The 21,969-nt window shown below is 39.8% G+C and overlaps 1 protein-coding gene across 2 annotated transcripts in view; it reads right to left on the reverse strand.

The window, feature by feature from the left end:
* The window catches only part of LOC126457407 (glycerol-3-phosphate phosphatase-like), a 61,592-nt gene extending 40,300 nt beyond the window's left edge, over nucleotides 1-21,292 (reverse strand). Inside the window, exons 1-3 of one of the 2 annotated variants that reach the window (XM_050093675.1) lie at nucleotides 21,138-21,292; nucleotides 20,874-21,034; nucleotides 252-389 (exon numbers count right to left, since the gene is read on the reverse strand). In XM_050093675.1, coding sequence (XP_049949632.1) covers nucleotides 252-389; nucleotides 20,874-21,034; nucleotides 21,138-21,225 — 387 coding nt within the window. In that variant the 5' untranslated portion in view covers nucleotides 21,226-21,292. The remainder of the gene's footprint in view (nucleotides 1-251; nucleotides 390-20,873; nucleotides 21,035-21,137) is intronic. The other variant, XM_050093676.1, reaches the window with a different exon arrangement.
* Nucleotides 21,293-21,969: the final 677 nt, after the last annotated feature.

Raw genomic sequence — 21,969 nt, forward strand, 5'->3', positions numbered from 1 at the left:
CAAATTTATATCAAATTAAAAAACAAACCCAGTACCAAAACAGATACTGAAGTCACAAGTACAAAATGATATAATCAATGAAAAATAGATACACAAATCCCACAAGACCACTGCACAACAGTAATCATGAGGAATGTGTATGTATTCAAAAAGTCAAATGTTCACTGGCGTGTTCCATTCAGCTCATTTGGTCCATTAAAATTTAGATGTCTGTGTAAAGTAAAGACTTTCTGTAACAATAAACTACTTACACCAGGCTCATTTGATTTGTGGCCAGCATACTTCAACTCTTCAGTAACACCAGATGAGCCAAATACATAAACCTTCTTCTTAAACCCGATGTCAGTCAAATAAGAAGCAGCCAAATATGATGTTGATATTATTTCTTCCTGTTAAAAAAACTGATCAGTACAGAAATCTTGTTTACAGTTATGAATCATTATTAACACAAATGCTATTTTGTTAAAAAAAAGGACTGTAATAGCCACTTCTCTTCACAAAACACTGTAGTTAGTATGTGAAGTGACTAAAGCAGGTGATACAGCTTACCAAAAGGTAAAAAAAAGTGATCTTGTTGCACATATTAATTTTAATTTCAGTGCCCCATTAGTAAAAGAATGGTAGTACAATTATAATCATTCTTCAGAAATTGAGTTAGTGTATTTGACTCAAAACACAGCTAACAAGGTGAATATCCCATTGGGATTGAGATGCAATATTTAACTGAAGCAGATATTCTAAGTTAGTTGGTTTGGGGTATAAAGGGACCAAATTATGGGTCATCAGTCCATTTTTCCTCATGCAAATAAGGCTCAAATTAAAACAATTCCCAAAAGGAGTTGGGAAAGGAAAGGTGTGGGAAACTAATGAGGAACCACACAGAATGAAAAAACAAAATAATGTAACCAAAATGTACACTAAAAGGAAAAGTAGTAGAAGGTATTAAAATAATATAGCAGGTAGCCGAGGCTGCCTGATCACAAGAATAAAAAAGGATGAGCTAGACACTCTACAAGATACTAAAATCTCCAGCTTAAAAGAGAAGGTGAGACGAACACCGAGGTAAACAAACAACAAAGAAAAAGTGAGGGAGAGTTAAAATGGGGTGAGGATGGAGGCCTGGAAGAGAAGGCCACACTCCCGCCCTTGCATTGTGTGATAAAAAACCTCCCTTATGAATAAAACGTAAAACAACACCAGCCATTGAAGCACTGTCACTCAACATCAGAGGCAAGGTGGTGGGAGGGTTAAAAGTCCGCTGCAGAGCAGCTAAAGTAGGGCAGTCCAACAAAATGTGGATGACTGTCATGTGGGAGCCACAGTGACACTGAGGTGGGTCCTCGTGAAGGAGGAGGTGACCATGTGTTAGAAAAGTATGGCTGATGCGGAGCCGGCAAAGGACAATGGTGCCCCTGCAAGTGACTTGCACGGATGACCGACACTCATTTGCTGTCTCCTTGTTAACATGTAGTTTATTTGGTGTAAAGAGGGTGTGCCACTCAGTATCCCAGATCACAAAAATTTTATGTGGAAGACCGATCAGAGATCAGTCTCCGGCAGGCCAATCTCCAGAGTCGGTTTACCAGTAGGCTGTTTGGCCAGGCTGTCAGCAAGTTCATTACTTGGTACCCTGACATGTCCTGGGGTCACTGAACATCCACTGTTTCCAAGGGCATAAAGAGACTCATGGATAGTCAGCACTAAAGGATGGCAAGGGAAGCACTAGTGAAGAGCTGGTAAGCTGCTTAAGGAGTCACTACAGATGGAGGAGGACTCTTTGGCATAGGTGCGGATGTGTTCCAGAGCATGAGAGGCATCTACCAGCTCTGCACTGAAAACGTTGCAACCATCCGGCAAATAAGGCCAGTCACATTCTGTCATCTGCTACTGCAGAACCACTTCTTTTTGACATTAGCTCTACGTATGTTTTCTTGAATTCTGCATGAAGGTACTTCTATTTGTTTCCGGCATCTTACCTGCAACCAACGTAATAATATTTCAAAGCCATTAACACAGAACACAACAGCTCTCCTTGCAGGATGGCTGCAGTGTTTTCACTGCAGAGTTGGTAGCCATATCTCACACTCTTGAGCATATCCGTTCCTGCCCAGGGGAGTTCTTTGTCATCTGTAGTTACTTTCTAAGCAGCCTACAAGCTCTTGACTAGTGCTTACCTCACCATCCTTTGGTACTGACTATCCAGGAGTCTTTGTATGACCTTGGCAACAGTGGATGTTCAGTGACTTTCATTTGGACCCCATGATATGTTGGGATTCCAGGCAATGAACTTGCTGACTGCCTGGCTAAACAGGCTATGAATAAACCAACTCTGGAGATTGTCTTGTCGGAGACAGATCTTTGATTGGTCTTCTGCCTCAAAGTTTTTGCAGATATTCTAAAATCTGAATGACTTGTAGACTACTGAACATGATAACTAACAGAGTTAAGATCAGGTGCAAAATTACAAAGCAGCACTCCATGACCAATCAGAACTTACTCCACTATAACAGTTGCTGTGAAAATAAAGTAAGATGAAACAGTCACTAAGGGGAAGACAAAAGGAAAATAAATGTGTCACTGCATTTTCTAGAGAAACTGGATAGTAAAAAGTGAACACTTGGGGCAGCTGTTGTAAAGGTCTTGATATAAAACAACATTAAGTAAAATAAGCAGAGATTATGAATATTTAATTTGGGTCTTCAGTTGGTGAAAAATTTAGTGAGCTTTTCTCCCTATCAAAATATATCAGTGTGCACAAAGAACAAAATATCTTACATGCTGGCTTGCACTATGAAAGAATTCGTGAAGATAGGTTCAGACAATACGCTCTACAATTCGATAAATGTATGACCTCACTAACTGAGTTATTTTTTAGTTAAACAAAAGAAATTATTCTACTGGGCTATTGTGAGATTCTCCTACAGGCTTCAGTTAGGCAGATAATGAAATAGTCCTACAAGTGAATACTTCTTCCATCTGAATGATTCCAAATCCACCACACTGACTTATTACATCTGCAATGATAGCTATTTCTTCTTTTGAGGCAGAGCCTACAAACAGATGCAAGACACTAGACAGTTACATGCCAACTCCTATGGCAACCCATGCATGGGCCACGCATAGAAATCTTTTCTACTATATTAATCCTAAAATCCACTCAAGCAGTTTATATTCACTAATGACATCTTTATGGTCCGGACAATCTGAACACATTCTGACCCATTAAACTCATCTGATCCTTCTCAGTTCAGTAAACCACCTTATTGAATATTAACTTCTGTTTTATTTTTCCTTTCATGAGAACTTATAATCATAACTATTCACCAACACATTACTTGCTGTCACCTGCTTTGCATCAAAAACTCTCTTCCACATAGCCTGCCAAACCATGAACACTTCATATCCACAGTGACAAGTACATACTCCCACAGTATGCTGTTGAGCTTGCCATAAAACAGCATCTCCTTCATCACATGTACCTCTAAGGCCCATAATAACTGAACCACAATCACTGACGGGATTTTACAATCTCCTGTCAAGCTATGTATTGAAGAAAATCCTACACAGCCTTCTTCCTATCTCACCCAAAACGGTGTTCATGCACCTCCACAACATATGTTGTTATTTTAATGCAGGACTTCCAAACTCATATGCCCTATCTGATTTATGATACAGTCATTGTGAAAGATAATAAAATGTAAATTAAAAATAATAAACTGATAAAATGCTATATATTACATGTACATGAATAGTTGTACAACTGTAACACTATGGAAAAAGATACAATACGGGTGATTCTGGAATCAGTTGCTACAATTGAAGCTTATGTCTTCTCAATTTTAAGAACTTAAAAATGTAGTAAATGTATTGCACCTTGTGTGTCCTCACTCGAAACAGAGCACAAGCACTGGTTGTTTAAAATTAAATTGCAACTACTCACAGAGGTCCAGTGAGGGATGTAATTATCATATGGTAGGGAAACTTGGTAGATATGCCAATGTGTTCAGGTAGGACCAATGACAATGGAAAAAATTTGTTCCACTTTTGGCCACCAGGTGTAAATCTGGCACCGTGATGGAAGAAAGACATTTAGAAATGTTTCCATGTCATGCATTAGCAATGGGACAAGGGCAGAAAATGTCAAACAAGTGAGAAAGGCATAATGTTGAAGCAACAGATCTAATGTGTCTCTGGTAAATGCTTTCTTTCAGCTATCCCCAGAGTCAGATTCAGATCAGGTGATCTTGCAGGCCATGCATCTGAAAAACCTCTGTAGATAACACGTTCGAGGAAGGTTGCATTAAGCAGATCTTTCACAGTGCGAGTGATATGTGTTGCCCCACCTTGTATGAAAACTGTGGTTTCCACACAGTTGCTCTCTTTTGAAGCAGGAGTCATATGTTGTACATGGAGATCTCAATAATGGGCAGACATCATGGTACGCCTGGCAGGCCCTCTGGGTGTATTCTCTTCAAAGAAGCACAGACTGAATATAAAGTTGCTTGTGAATCTATATTACACAGCCACATATGGTGACTGCACAACATGCTCTGTAACAGTACCCCAAATCCAGCAGTTCTGTGCATTCACTGCTTTCTGTACTGTAAAATGTGGATCATGACTCCACAGAACATTGCCCAGCTACATGTCTTCAACTTTGATCCGTGGCATAAACTGCAGAGCCAGTTCAGAAAGTGCTGCGGATCATGAGGTTTCAATTGATGTTCTGTCTGGATAAGTGCAAAATAGACAGCGAAACTTTCCGTACTGTTGACCACGGAATAGGCAATTCTCTTGACACTGCACAATCCCTAGCAGTATCTGGGTGTGTGCTGCATGGCCAGTTAGAGCAATAGCAACTTTGTCAGTAACTTCCACTGGGATAGGAGACCTTCCTCTTCCAGGTGCCACACCAAGGTCACCCGTGTTTTCGAATTTCATTATCATCTTCTTTAAACCACATAATGTCACTGACCCTCGCCTCAGACCTTTCATTCAGCAATACTCAAAGCAGCACTGTAATTACTGCCGTTCACATAAAATAGTTTAGCTAACAGTGCATAAACTCTCTCCTTGACAGCCATACCGTTCACTCACGTTATGGCCTGTCAAATGACTACATGGATGTCACACTGTCACACAGTGTATTGTCAGATTTGCACCTGGTGGCCAAAACTGGAACAATTTTTTCCCAACATAAATCAGTTCCACATTAATACATTAACATATTTACCAAGTTACACTGCCATATGATAATTATAGCCTACAATGGACCTCCATGAGTAGCTCCACGTTAATTATAACCACCCAGTATCTAGGCATACCTCCCCCCATGAACCATGGACCTTGCCGTTGGTGGGGAGGCTTGCGTGCCTCAGCGATACAGATAGCCGTACCGTATGTGCAACCACAACGGAGGGGTATCTGTTGAGAGGCCAGACAAACGTGTGGTTCCTGTAGAGGGGCAGCAGCCTTTCCAGTAGCTGCAGGGGCAACAGTCCGGATGATTGACTGATCTGACCTTGTAACACTAACCAAAATGGCCTTGCTGTGCTGGTACTGCGAACGGCTGAAAGCAAGGGGAAACTACAGCCGTCATTTTTCCCGAGGGCATGCAGCTTTACTGTATGGTTAATGATGATGGCGTCCTCTTGGGTAAAATATTCCGGAGGTAAAATAGTCCCCCATTCAGATCTCCGGGCGGGGACTACTCAAGAGGACGTCATTATCAGGAAAAAGAAAACTGGCATTCTACGGATCGGAGCATGGAATGTCAGATCCCTTAATCGGGCAGCTAGGTTAGAAAATTTAAAAAGGGAAATGGATAGGTTAAAGTTAGATATAGTGGGAATTAGTGAAGTTCGGTGGCAGGAGGAACAAGACTTTTGGTCAGGCCAATACAGGGTTATAAATACAAAGCCAAATAGGGGTAATGCAGGAGTAGGTTTAATAATGAATAAAAAAGTAGGAATGTGGGTAGCTACTACAAACACCATAGTGAATGCTTTATTGTGGCCAAGATAGACACAAAGTCCACACCTACGACAGTAGTACAAGTTTATAAGCCAACTAGTTCTGCAGATGACGAAGAAATTGAAGAAATGTATGATGAAATAAAAGAAATTATTCAGATAGTGTTAAGGGAGACGAAAATTTAAGTCCTGGGTGACTGGAATTCGGTAGTAGGAAAAGGGAGAGAAGGAAACGTAGTGGGTGAATATTGACTGGGGGTAAGAAATGAAAGAGGAAGCCGCCTGGTAGAATTTTGCACAGAGCACAACTTAATCATAGCTAACATTTGGTTCAAGAATCATAAAAGAAGGTTGTATACATGGAAGAAGCCTGGAGATACTGACAGATTTCAGATAGATTATATAATGGTAAGACAGAGATTTAAGAACCAGGTTTTAAATTGTAAGACATGTCCAGGGGCAGATGTGGACTCTGACCACAATCTATTGATTAGGAACTGTAGATTAAAACTGAAGAAACTGATAAAAGGTGGGAATTTAAGGAGATGGGACCTGGATAAACTGAACGAACCAGAGGTTGTACAGATTTTCAGGGAGAGCGTAAGGGAACAAATGGCAGGAATGGGGGAAAGAAATACAGTAGAAGAAGAATGGGTAGCTTTGAGGGATGAAGTAGTGAAGGCAGCAGAGGATCAAGTAAGTAAAAAGACGAGGGCTAGTAGAAATCCTTGGGTAACAGAAGAAATATTGAATTTAATTGATGAAAGGAGAAAATATAAAAATGCAGTAAACGAGGCAGGCAAAAAGGAATACAAACGTCTCAAAAATGAGATCGACAGGAAGTGCAAAATGGCTAAGCAGGGATGGCTAGAGGATAAATGTAAGGATGTAGAGGCTTATCTCACTAGGGGTAAGATAGATACTGCTTACAGGAAAATTAGAGAGACGTTTGGAGAAAAGAGAACCACTTGTATGAATATCAAGAGCTCAGATTGAAACCCAGTTCTAAGCAAAGAAGGGAAAGCAGAAAGGTGGAAGGAGTATATAGAGGGTCTAACAGAGAGATAGAGGGGCTGGCCAGTACTTACCTCAGCTCAGTACAGCCGATAGATACACATAAAACAGAACTGAAAATTTACATTCCTAGCTTTCGGAACTTTGTTCCTTCATCAGGGAGGAGAGAGGGGAAAAAAGGGAAGAAGGGAAAGTGGATTCAGTTACTCACAACCCAGGTTATGAAGCAACAGGGAAAGGTAAACAGGGAGGGTAGCAAGGATGGAGGCATGGTTGTCAGAGGGAAGCCAAAGATATTCTACTGTAAGTACTGTGCCAGCTTCAAACCAAAGAGGATGCATACAGAAGTAAAGAGGTATATAGTATAAAGATAAACACAACTATGTAGGATGAAAAGATGCGTGAATGGCTAAAGAGGAAAGGGAAAGAGGAGAAGACTGAAGAGTGAATGGGAGTGAGGTGGTTTAACGTAGGTTCAGTCCAGGGGGATGGCGGGATGAAAGGATGTGTTGGAGTGCAAGTTCCCATCTCCGCAGTTCAGAGGGACTGGTGTTGGGTGGGAGAAGCCAAATGGCACATACAGTGTAGCAGGTTCCTAGGTCCCTAGAATTATGCTGGAGGGCATGCTCCGCTACTGGGTATTGGGCATCTCCTAGGCAGACAGTTCGTCTGTGTCCGTTCATGCGCTCAGCCAGTTTGGTTGTTGTCATGCCGATGTAAAAGGCTGTGCAGTGCAGGCATGTCAGTTGATAAATGACATGTGTGGTTTCACACATAGCCCTGCCTTGAATTGTGTATGTTTTACCAGTAGCGGGGCTGGAGTAGGTGGTTGTGGGGGGATGCATGGGGCAGGTTTTGCAGCGGGGTCGGTTACAGGGGTAGGAACCGCTGGGTAGAGAAGGTAGTCTGGGAATATTGTAGGGTTTAACAAGGATGTTACGGAGGTTAGGGGGGCGATGAAAGGCAACTCTGGGTGGTGTGGGGAGAATTTTGTCAAGGGATGATCTCATTTCAGGGGTTGACTTGAGAAAGTCATATCCCTGGCGGAGTAATTTGTTGATGTTTTCGAGGCCAGGATAATATTGGGTGAAAAGGGGGATGCTTCTGTGTGGTCCACAAAGAGAACCATCCTGGCCGTCCCATTGTAGCAGGCTTCAAATCCCCAACCGAACGTATCTCAGCTCTGGTAGATCAGCACCTACAACCTATCACCCGCAGACTCCCATCCTACATCAAAGACACAAACCACTTCCTAGAACGCCTCAAATCCATTCCCACTCCTCTCCCACCTGAAACCTTTCTTGTCACCATAGATGCTACATCCCTTTACACAAACATCCCACATACCCATGGTCTCTCTGCCCTTGAGCACTACCTCTCCCAACGCCCACCCGAAGATCTTCCAAAAACCTCGTTCCTTATCACACTTACCAACTTCATCCTCACCCATAATTACTTCACTTTTGAAGGCCAGACCTACAAACAAATCAGGGGAACGGCCATGGGAACCAGGATGGCTCCCTCCTATGCCAACCTCTTCATGGGCCGCATGGAGGAGGCTTTCCTGAAGACCCAACAGCTGCTTCCCCTGGCCTGGTATAGGTTTATAGATGACATCTTTGTGGTCTGGACTCATGGTGAAGAAACACTCCTTAATTTCCTCCATAACCTCAACTCCTTTTCGAATCTGAATTTCACCTGGTCCTTCTCCAAAACCCAAGCCACCTTCCTGGATGTTGACCTTCATCTTGTTGAAGCTCACATCCACACCTCTGTCCATATCAAACCCACAAACAAACAACAGTACCTTCACTTTGATAGCTGCCATCCTTTCCACATCAAACGCTCCCTTCCCTACAGCCTAGGTATTCGTGGCAAACGTATCTGCTCCAGTGACGAATCCCTCAACAACTACACCAATAACCTGACCAGTGCTTTCCTCTCCCGCAACTATCCTGCAGACCTTGTCCACAAACAGATATCCCGAGCAATACATTCCTCCCCGTCCAACAACAATGTTCCTACCCCCAGACCACACAGAAGCATCCCCCTTGTCACCCAATATTATCCTGGCCTCGAAAACATCAACAAATTACTCCGCCAGGGATATGACTTTCTCAAGTCAACCCCTGAAATGAGATCATCCCTTGACAAAATTCTCCCCACACCACCCAGAGTTGCCTTTCATCGCCCCCCTAACCTCCGTAACATCCTTGTTAAACCCTACAATATTCCCAGACTACCTTCTCTACCCAGCGGTTCCTACCCCTGTAACCGACCCCGCTGCAAAACCTGCCCCATGCATCCCCCCACAACCACCTACTCCAGCCCCGCTACTGGTAAAACATACACAATTCAAGGCAGGGCTATGTGTGAAACCACACATGTCATTTATCAACTGACATGCCTGCACTGCACAGCCTTTTACATCGGCATGACAACAACCAAACTGGCTGAGCGCATGAACGGACACAGACGAACTGTCTGCCTAGGAGATGCCCAATACCCAGTAGCGGAGCATGCCCTCCAGCATAATTCTAGGGACCTAGGAACCTGCTACACTGTATGTGCCATTTGGCTTCTCCCACCCAACACCAGTCCCTCTGAACTGCGGAGATGGGAACTTGCACTCCAACACATCCTTTCATCCCGCCATCCCCCTGGACTGAACCTACGTTAAACCACCTCACTCCCATTCACTCTTCAGTCTTCTCCTCTTTCCCTTTCCTCTTTAGCCATTCACGCATCTTTTCATCCTACATAGTTGTGTTTATCTTTATACTATATACCTCTTTACTTCTGTATGCATCCTCTTTGGTTTGAAGCTGGCACAGTACTTACAGTAGAATATCTTTGGCTTCCCTCTGACAACCTTGCCTCCATCCTTGCTACCCTCCCTGTTTACCTTTCCCTGTTGCTTCATAACCTGGGTTGTGAGTAACTGAATCCACTTTCCCTTCTTCCCTTTTTTCCCCTCTCTCCTCCCTGATGAAGGAACAATGTTCCGAAAGCTAGGAATGTAAATTTTCAGTTCTGTTTTATGTGTATCTATCGGCTGTACTGAGCTGAGTTAAGTACTGGCCAGCCCCTCTATCTCTCTGTTAGTATTTGTTTCACATCTTATATGAGATTTTCCATTAATCATTTATATAGAGGGTCTATACAAGGGCGATGTACTTGAGGACAATATTATAGAAATGGAAGAGGATGTAGATGAAGATGAAATGGGAGATATGATACTGCGTGGAGAGTTTGACAGAGCACTGAAAGACCTCAGTCGAACCAAGGCCCTGGGAGTAGACAACATTCCATTAGAACTACTGACGGCCTTGCGAGAGCCAGTTCTGACAAAACTCTACCATCTGGTGAGCAAGATGTATGAGAGAGACAGACTTCAAGAAGAATTTAATAATTCCAATCCCAAAGAAAGCAGGTGTTGACAGATGTGAAAATTACCGAACTATCAGTTTAATAAGTCATGGCTGCAAAATACTAACGTGAATTCTTTACAGATGAATGGAAAAACTAGTAGAAGCCAACTTTGGGGAAAATCAGTTTGGGTTCCGTAGAAATATTGGAACACATGAGGCAATACTGACACTACGGCTTATCTTAGAAGCTAGATTAAGGAAAGGCAAACCTATGTTTCTAGGATTTGTAGACTTAGAGAAAGCTTTTGACAATGTTGACTGGAATACTCTCTTTCAAATTCTGAAGGTGGCAGGGGTAAAATACATGGAGCGAAAGGTTATTTACAATTTGTATAGAAACCAAATGGCAGTTATAACAGTCGAGGGGCGTGAAAGGGAAGCAGTGGTTGGGAAGGGAGTGAGACAGGGTTGTAGCCTCTCCTCGATGTTATTCAATCTGTATATTGAGCAAGCAGTGAAGAAAACAAAAGAAAAATTCGGAGTAGGTATTAAAATCCATGGAGAAGAAATAAAAACTTTGAGGTTCGCCGATGACATTGTAATTCTGTCAGAGACAGCAAAGGACTTGGAAGAGCAGTTGAACGGAATGGATAGTGTCTTGAAGGGAGGATATAAGATGAACATCAGCAAAAGCAAAACGAGGATAATGGAATGTAGTCTAATTAAGTCAGGTGATGTTGAGGGTATTAGATTAGGAAATGAGACACTTAAAGTAGTACAGGAATTTTGCTATTTGGGGAGCAAAATAACTGATGATGGTCGAAGTAGAGAGGATATAAAATGTAGACTGGCACTGGCAAGGAAAGCGTTTCTGAAGAAGAGAAATTTGTTAACATCGTGTATAGATTTAAGTGTCTGGAAGTCGTTTCTGAAAATATTTGTATGGAGTGTAGCCATGTATGGAAGTGAAACATGGATGATAAATAGTTTAGACAAGAAGAGAATAGAAGCTTTCGAAATGTGGTGCTACAGAAGAATGCTGAATATTAGATGTGTAGATCACATAACTAATGAGGAGGTGTTGAATAGAATTGGAGAGAAGAGAAGTTTATGGCACAACTTGACTAGAAGAAGGGATCGGTTGGTAGGACATGTGTTGAGGCATCACGGGATCACCAATTTAGTATTGGAGGGCAGCGTGGAGGGTAAAAATCGTAGAGGGAGACCAAGAGATGAATACACCAAGCAGATTCAGAAGGATGTAAGTTGCAGTAGGTACTGGGAGATGAAGAAGCTTGCACAGGATAGAGCAGCATGGAGAGCTGCATCAAACCAGTCTCAGAACTGAAGACAACAACAACAACAAAATCTAGGCATATTATAGGCTGTTCTTTCAAGTGTTCTCATACAAAGTAGGGCTGAAAGACGGACATGCACCAAAGCATTACACACTAATAAGTTCTGTTAATGGATGAGAAACCATGAGTATAAAAACTGTGCCCTATTCATAGGCAAAATACAGGAATTCATTCTATCTCAATGGCTGGAAGTAGCTATGCATAGATGGTTAATTTGTTTTACCACCTATAGCTTGTTTCTCCTCACATTTAACTACTTATCACCCCAATGACACATGATTCTGGCCCTCAACAAGAAGATTACAGTATGTAGGTGGACTTAACAGTTTGCCCCACTAGGTACAGTATACACCTGCTTTGTTGTGGCCTCCACTAATTTAGTGCCCTGAATTCTTACATGCTCTTATAGCCCTCTAACCTTAAACAGTGTATTCAAAGGAAAGTTGCCAGGCTAGACTAGACAGATTTCTCTGCTGGGTAAATTCACTAGGTGGCTTGTAGTGCACTCATGAAATCTGAACAGATGCCAAACTTTTTGGTTTCAATACATCCCATCTGCTCCACAACCTTTGTTATAAAGTGGACAATAACTTTTCAAGATTTTGTTATCTTGGAGCATTCTACAATGTCACAACATTAGGGGAAAAAAAGAGCACAGGAAATGTCTTATAATACTCCCTGGAAATGCAAACACTGTTCCTTCATCTAGGGGTGTTTATGCTTATTAATAGAGGAAATGAATTTCCTGCAAGAGTCTGCAATCACTGTGAATATATTATGAATAATTCTGTAGCAGCTGAGGACTGAAGTTATCCTTCTACATTAAATCTTTTTTGAAGTTTTAACACTGACAGAAGACACCAGTCTCAGTTTCAAACTTTTTCTTTCCAGTCGTCCATGAATTAAAGTAAGTGGCAGTTTAACTCGCCATTCATGTTACGACAATACCAATGAAAAAAGCAAGGAGGACTTGCTTCTGAAATATTGACTTTGACAGTTTAGCATGTACAATTTAAGACTATGCACAGTGCACATAAGTATAGACATGCTAAACTACCTTCAAATGTAAGAATAGTAACAGTTTATTGGAGATCAAACAGAAAATTGTTGGCCTGCTGCAAAAGAAATTATCAATAGTGGGAGGACCACTGAGATTCCTAACGGATGTCTCACAACCTCATCATTTAAATGGCTAACTACAGTGATAAGCTTTGACAATATTTTTTGCAGCTTTCCACAGAGAAAGCATTTAGAAGTATAAATACATGATGGGAATTCTTGACATTTAAATTAAATTAAATTAAATTAAAAAAATCTCCGCAACATTTTATTTCCTTGTAAGTAAGGACAAGAAACCTTTTCTGAATCACATATCTAAACAGTAAAGCTAACTGGGAAGTTAAGAAGAACACTTCAAGAAGAAACAAGTTCTGGACTGTCTTGCTTAGCAGCCTCAGAATGAATGTCCTGCTCTAACATCATCAGTTAAGATATAATCCTCCTCTAAAATCATCAGTTAATGTCTATGTAGTTAATCTTATTTACATGGTTATATGATGCAAAGCACTATGAAAACAGTATTCATGTTGACCTATTAATTATTTTAAATGGTAAATATGTGTAACTAAAAGGAAGAGTCAAGTTAGTTGTCACATTTCAATCCATCTTTTTCCACTTCCTTGCTCTATTACTATACTGCGCCATCAGACTGGGCAATTATAGCAATAGAAATTTCAAAATGTACCAGAGTTATAAAGCATACTGTTTATGATCTGCGTGAGACATGCAAGTAAGAACAGCCTTCATGGTCAGCCCATGGTGCAAGTGACAGCTGAACTCTGAAAAACTGCTATTTTACTGTGATATCAAGGTGTACTGACCAATGCCACCACATTAGCCCTGACGGGCCTCTATTAAATTGCTATGTACCTTGCCAATGACATATGACTAAGGACTTGAGGCTGTGCATTGCTGCCAGGGACCTTGCTTCTGCAACTCTCAAGTGTGGTGAGGTGGTCAGGTTGCTGTTAAATACAAAGCCCAGAAAACTCAAGCTTTTGTTTACCTTATGAATGGTATCTCCCCGAGCTTCTCATTGTTTAACTACAGACATTGTGTTCCTGTTTTAGGGTTGGAGAAGATCGCAAAATTGTCCAAGAAAAGGAAAACTCAAACTGGTCTTTTAATCACATACAATATACTGTTTATGAAAATAGGATGGTACCCTAAGGGACATGATTCCCCTTTTAAAACAATCTGACAGGAATTCCAGGACTTGATATATGCTGTAGGACCTATACAAGAAGGAAAGTAATAAAATGAGCAGCTGTCTTAGGAAGCCCCACTGATCTAGCTCCAACTGGTACTGTATGAATTTTGGATACAGAAAAATATATCTACTATGTGATGCCTGCATTGGCAAGCAGAGTTAGGTTATTTTAGGTGAAGAGATCCCTCATGCATCTGTACTGGAAGTTACAAACGAGCTGTCTGGATCCAAGAACACAGACTAGATGGCTGTCCACAATTCACTCTTTCCTTCACTGCTATTCAGAGAAATGCTATGATAACCAGTTGAATAAGCTTTGTACTTTTCTGCTTTCGGAAAGGATATTAAGATCACATCTCACCATAGTCTGTGACTGTTTTATTTTCTAATTGCAGATGGAGAGGGTAAAGAATGACCCCTATACCAGCCACTTATGCCATTGTCTGAACTATATCTGTTTGATTTTGAATTATACCAGTAACTAAACATCTCCCACCTTACCACGAAATCTTACTGATGGTCTCCCAGTTCGATATGGACTGATTTTTGATGGGAGGTTGATATCGTGATCCCTCATTTAATTTCTTAAGAATTTGGTGGGTATTGTTAACCAATAATCTGTGAGGTTCTCAGCAGTTAGTTGGTACATGAACCTGTGCAGAAATGCATGCCTGCCCTAGTTTGAGGAATGGTACACTTCATTCCACTGGGGGAAAGAAATTTTGTACATGGCCAGAAAACTTCAGGAAGGATGCATCAGCAGCTTGGAGGATCATGGCTGTAATATGATCCAGCCATTCCTGGACACTGTGATGGTGCTCAATTGCTGCCAGCTGGTTGTGCAATATTCAGCTAGTTTTGCTAAGCATTCTTGAAAATGGTTCATTTTTTTAACATTTCCCAATCTACCAGCATCCTTTCATTTCTGGGCAGTGCCCAATGTGTCAGATGTACCTAGATTGGCATTTCGTCACTAACATGTAAGCTGTTGTCATTTCTCAATGAGTAGTATCTGCCAAGACAGCAAGGCCTATTGAGATATCACTGATGGAAAATGATTAGATAGAATTGCTGAAATTGTGTTCTGCCCTGTGTTCAGGGTGCATAAAACTGCTAATGGCAGGAGTGTTTTGAAAGCTTAACTCCAGGGTCAGATAGTTTTCCAGACCACATAAAAATGAACTGAATGGGGTGCCAATGTAATAAGGTCCACGAGGGTTTTGTGGACTACAGGACACATATGGTCACTATATAAGGCACCTTCATCAAAGAAGAAGGTATCTGAAAGCTATTGTTGAGGACGAGGGGAATGCAGTAGTTATTCATCATTAATAAGCACGCCACACTACCTGTAGATCTTTCCACACTCAGAAAGTTATCTCTGTGGAGGGCAAGGGCAGTATTTTTCAAATGTGTTGTTAGAGACAAAGACACAAGAAATGTGTGTGACAAGCCTAATTCTTCCACAAAAGTTTTGAACACATTTACATTCCACTGTAATGTATGAGATTTCATGTTGTTCCCACCCTGCTGCTAAACTGGTATGCCTATGGCTCTTGGAAATTTTGATGAGTGGCTTTCTGGTTCCTTTAAGCACTTAGTACAATCCAAATAGTCATAATTGGGCATCATTGGCATAGTTATCATTGGGCATGTCAGATATTAACCAAGTAAGACAGTCTGACAAACTGGTGATGTTTTTCTAGATTTGTGCATTTCTATTATTTTTCTGCCTTCCCAGAATGAAGGGTATGTAGTAGCTGATTTTTCTAAAGCTGCCTTTAGAGTTGATTTTGGTTTACTACTATCTTCTCCTTTCATTAGTTCCTAATGGGAATACTGATTCTGTTTTAAGCACGTCTTTACAGAAACATTCAGACTTACAAGTTCTGATTTTAGTTTCTACTGGTATTTGAGTAATCTTTGTGTTGATGCTTTTTGAGTAAAAAATACAAATAAAAATGTGAATGAAACTGTGTGCTAGAATACAACTCAAACACAGAACCTAGCCTTATGCATGAAGTGCTCTTATTGTATTACAGGCATAACTCACAACCTCAGTCCTACTTCCCAAATTTCACAGTAACTCTCCTGCAGACCTCACTGGACTTGCATCCCAGGAAGAAATGATGTAGTTGAGAAATGGATTAGCCACAGTTCAGAGGTTCTTTCCAGAATGAAACTTTAACTCTAGTGAAATGTGCACAGTTTTGAAACTTTATACAAACTGAAACTGTATGATGGACTGGGATTTGAACCAAGTAACTGTGGGAGTGGGTCACGAGTTATGCCTGGATAGCTCAATCACTACGATCACTGTCCATGAAGATACGGGGTTTAAGTCCTGGTCTGACACACAGTTTTAATCTATCAGGAAGTTTCAAAACAGTACACACTCTGCTGCAGAGTGGAAGTTCCATTCTAGAGACAATATATGTGAAACAGCCTGGTCAGTTTTATAATATTCTGCATACAGTATCCTCTATGTTGCCTTATCTCGTACTTTCTTCTCTGCAATGAATTATGAGTGCACACAGTTTTATATGACATGCTTCCAAGAATAGTTTATGCAGTTCAGTGGTGATTTTTTCCTGTTTGTGTGTGTTGTTGTTATACTTACCACAGGTTACTTGGCCATTACAAGACATTGTAGTACTGTTATACTACTGGCATTATTAGCACCTCATGGGCTGGTCACACATAGTTGCACTTTACACAAGAAGAAAATAATGTATTTTGTGTAGGTGGTGCTGCACAGCTTGTAAATATTGAAAAAAGTCATATTTTAGAGCCACCAAGAGTGCTGATGAAATACATCTTTTTTTTTTTTTTTTTTTTTTTTTTTTTTTTTTTTTTTTTTTTTGAATATGCCATTGGTTCTTGGAGGGACACAGATATATTAAAAACTTGCATGAACATTATTAATATTCCACAATGGAACATTAGTACTTTTTATTCAAGTTTTTAATTTTAAAATAAATCTTTATTATTACCACTTTGGTCTACTCATCATCATTGGTCTACTCAGCTCACATGCCAAATAAAAATACCATCATGAATCACTGAAATTGCATAAAATAGTGACATGCAGTAATATAGCTCAATTTTTTTTTAAAGATCCGAAGAAGAGCAGCATGTTTCGTTACAGGTTCATTTAGCAGGTACAAAAGCATTGCAGGAATGGTCAGCTACCTCCAATGGCAATCGCTAATATAGAGGCATTCCGCGTCATAGTATGTTCGACTGTTAAAAGTTCCGACAGCACATGTACCTAAAACAGTCGACCATTACATTGCTTCCTTCTACATATATATCTTACATAAAGATCATCAAGATAAAAATTAGAGAGACTCGAGCCCATATGGAGGCTTACCAGCAATCGTTCTTCCCGGGAACTATATGTGACTCCAACAGGAAAAGGGGGAGACAACATCACAATCTGCCACAGAGAGTATGGTGGTTTGAAGATGCAAATGATGTCAAGTAAAGTTTTGGGTGTCTAATAAAGAAACCAAAGCCAGACAACCTCCTGACACACCTATACCATATGGATGTCAAGGGTCCATTAATGGCCATAACTCTTTTAATAGTGGACAAATCTTCAAACTAATCATAAAATTTCTTACCATGTGGGCATCTCAATATAGGACCAGGCAGAGCTGCTTTATAAAAGACTCACTGTGGAGTACAATTTTACAGAAAATCCTACAAGGTTCACCAGTTTCCATAGTGATTTCCTGGGAAGAGAATCAAAGACTGTTGAATATGGAAGATTAATAACCCAGCTACTTACATGTTTAGCTGACTGATTCAGATGTCCTTATTTGAATTTCTATAAAGTATAGAATATTTTATTTCTATTAAAATTGTAATAATTAATTCGAATGCTGTCCCATGAATAGTTCCTGGCCACTTGGATTCCAAAATTAATCAACTGGTATATAGGTTCTAAAAGAATGGCTATGGGTCACATGATATGAAGTCAGTGTACTCCGAAAAAGGAAACATGAAAATGTAGAACATTCATGTGATGAGCCACCGATTGCGTTCCTTCCTCTTGGCAGTGCTACATAACAGAGTCCTGGGAAAATGAAGTATAAAATATATTTTCCAACATCCTAAGAAGATGGAGGAGATGCTATGCCCTGTTAAGGACACTCATGCCCTCATGAACCCTGTGATTTACAACATCCCTTATGAGTGCGGAAGCAATCACATCGGTCAGTCCATCCACACTGCTTCCACCACTGTACAGAACATCTATGGCATATTAAAAATCGAGAACTGGAGAAATCTGCATTGCTGAGCACAGCATCACAAACAGACATAAAATACTATTTGACAAAATTTAAGGTCTGTCCCAGGCTTCTGTACTTAAAGAGACTGTAGAAATAAGAATGTGTGAGAACATCTTCAACCGTGACAGTGGATACCATATTAGTGGTGCATGGAAGCCAGCTCTCGATGCAGAGAAGAGCCAGAGATATTTGTTGCAATGTTTCCACTACAGCAAGAAAGGTAGCACCACCACCTGAGGTGCTGACACTATCTTCAAAAGCATTATGTACTTACCGACCAATCAGAAGCTGTCTATGGGCTATATAAGGCCACCAAAGCAGCAGTTTTGACAGTCAGTTGCTCCCGATGACAGTGATGGAGGTAACTGTCAAACGGTCGAGGTTTACCCTGAACTCATAAGAATTAAGCTGTTCGTTGTGAACTACTGGCAAGCCTGTTCCATTATACTCCTCGCTGTGATTTGTAATGGTGTGTTCAGACCCTTTATCAGTATACATGAATCTTGGGTAAGCATTATAGTTTTTGAAAATCCATCCCATATTTGTGGTAAATCGTTTATTTAATTCAACAATTGGAGTGGGCCACAATGAGACATCATATATAACTTAATTTTATCCACTGCTGTCACTGTTGCTTCTGTGGCTATGTTACTTGCATAAAATAAAAAAAGGACCACCTTCAGTCACAAGTAGTGATTTTTATTTCAAGACATGAAGCATTTTGAGCCTGGGATCTCATCTTCAAGTGCTTGATCAGTCTACATCGTAACCAGGATTAACCCAAATTCGAAAAATGATATAGACTGATCAAGTGGCTCAAGGTAACCCAAGGGCACAAAATACATGTATTGAAATAAAATCATGATTTGTGACTGAAGGCAATTTGTTTCTTATTTTCCAATCACATTTAACATTTTCTCACTCCAACCTTAAGTTACATTCCCACTGTGCCAGTGTTTAAGACGACCCGCTCTGTTTTGTTATGGTAAGATATGATTTGATCCATACAAAGAGATACATTTAACACCTTAATTATTTTAGCATCCCTAGTAAAACTACATTATCTGAACAATCATAGGTTTTGTCAAAATCACAGAACATGCCAAAAGGATAAAATTTCTTATAGTATTAGCAAAACAGGGTTTGTGAGTATCATACCATGCTTTAACTGCAGACAAGCCTTTGCAGAACCAAACTGATTAGGGTCTGGTGTCACAGGTTACTGTCAGTAAGGTGGTTCAATATTTTCATATGTACTACCATATGAAAATATTTTGAGAAAGCAGGAAGGAAGGAGATGGGGTTACAATTAGAGAAAATATTTCAGGCTTTCTGAACTATACCTTCAATCTTTTACTGAAGAAAGGCACTAAAGGGGTTGTGGACATTATCATTGGCTTTAGGTTTCAGTACTTTGGTTGAAATACCATCACATTACAGCTTTAAGTAACACAATAATCTTGGTGGGCTCTGTTTAACAGTTCAACTGGCAAAACTGTCATCTGCTATGGAATACACTCTGAACATCTAAGTAAATACAATAAATCTCCTTTCTACAGTCCGCTATTCTTCCTGTGTTTTTGACAATAACAACCAAAATTATCTTTGATGTGTTCTTGAAATTTTGAACTTGTTGTCTATAGTATTTACTTTTTAAGTCTTTGTAAAGCTAGAAATTTACTTTCAACAAAGCTTTCTCCCTGTAACATGACAGCATATGTTAACCCATGATGTCACCCTTATAATCAGATACCACAATAATTGTCCTTCATCTCTTATAAAGGATAGGCTAACTAATTTAAAATGTAACAATATTTTTGGGAAAGAAATTTATTTACTACATGTCACTATTATATGTCTTTCCATTATTTGTTCACTAAATTCGTACTGAATAACATGTCTGAGTCAGTATTTATGATTCTGTGAAATTGTTGTTTTTCTTCTTAACTGTAGCTGGCTGTTTTGTATGCTTTATTGTCCAGTTTGGCCATCATTGTGAGATAGACTATTTATTATGGAACACGCACCTACTTCACGTAAAAGAGTGGAAACAACTGTTCATTAATTCATACAGTACATTAAATTAGTTATACAGAAAAATCATTACTAAACGTTTAGAACGATACCTCACTTAAACGAAAACGCGGCGATTTAATATTTCGAGATTAAATAATACGACAAACTTGGGTAAAAAATGTTTTCAAAGCTCTAATTGCGTTTGAACACTTATTATATGCTACACAGTTTTCTTTTTCCTTAGTTTCCGAAGTGAAACAGAAGTTGCTTCTGTTTTAAACTGATGTATGACAACAATTGATAACGATCGATACATGAACAAATAAATGGGTGGGTCGCTCTGTGTATGTATCATGGAGGTGGTATGTATCATTTAACTGGTTCGCTGGCGTCGCAAGTAGGTCTACATCAGCATCTGTTTTACGTGCGATTACTTTCCCATGCACAAATATTGCTTGCTATGGTAAACTACACAGAAAATCTGTGAAAACTCTTACTGCGGCAGAGAAACTGCGGTTAAATTGCTGGACTTTATTGCAAAGAGTCATTGGTTACTGAACTGCACTCTTACTTACTTTTTCGGCCTGAAAACCTAACTTTTTACATTTCTCTGCAGCTCCATTTCTAGTTTTGCTGCTGTTGTTAGTAATGAAGAAAATTCTTTTTCCCATTTTCCTAAAACCATTCATTACTGTTTCCGATCCTTTGATCAAATCATCTTCAAGCCACAAGACACCTACGTTGTGGATGAACGGTAACAGCTAATTTAGTGATCAGGTTGAACGACTCAAACATTTTGTACGCATCAGAAATAAAATGATGTGAATATATAGAATTACCATCACAATCTGTTAGAATGGTATCGAATGACTTGAATAAACTCTTAACTGCATGAGACGTCATCTCAGTAAGTTTCAACGCCCTCATTTCTACTTCCTACATGAAGTCATCCACTAAACATTTTCACACCGAGACCGGGCTGAAGCAAGGTGCATCTTTGGGCTGCAGATACTCATTAGTCATTTGTCAGCTGCGACTACTGCTGACAATTAAAATTAAAGACGTAAAAACGTTGGATTTTTCTTACACAGGCATTGAAAATTTGCACATGCATATTTCCACTGTCACCTTCAGATCCCACTCTGTCTGCTAGTGTTGTCGGAAGTTTTGCTGACACTGACTCATATTAGCGTCTAATGAAGGAATATATGTGGACGTTAATTTGGCTGTACGTATTTTAGCTTAAAAAATTTACCGAGGCGTTAACAAAGAGAAAATGGATGTCTGAGTTTTGGATTAGAAATGTATTTCTCGTAGAAATCATTTGCAAATGTCAAACTCCCTAAATTACCGGCAGGAGACGAAGTGATGTTCGAAAATTACTTTCGAATGAGTAAAGTAATTTGTAATTACAGTGAAGGAAATACAGCAACCAGCAAGAAGTTTTCTTGATATGATTTTATTACACCATTACTATTTTCGGGCCTGAGCCCATCGTTAGACGTAAGCGTTGACTTCTTGCAAGTTTTACATTGGTGTCCTAAAATGATGCATAGTTAAAAATAGATTTACATTTATGTCCTAAAATTTAACAATGTTTTTGTGATTACATCATATATATATATATATATATATATATATATATATATATATATATATATATATATATAT

Source organism: Schistocerca serialis, chromosome 2, assembly GCF_023864345.2.
Source record: "Schistocerca serialis cubense isolate TAMUIC-IGC-003099 chromosome 2, iqSchSeri2.2, whole genome shotgun sequence".
Taxonomy (NCBI): Eukaryota; Metazoa; Arthropoda; class Insecta; order Orthoptera; family Acrididae; genus Schistocerca; species Schistocerca serialis.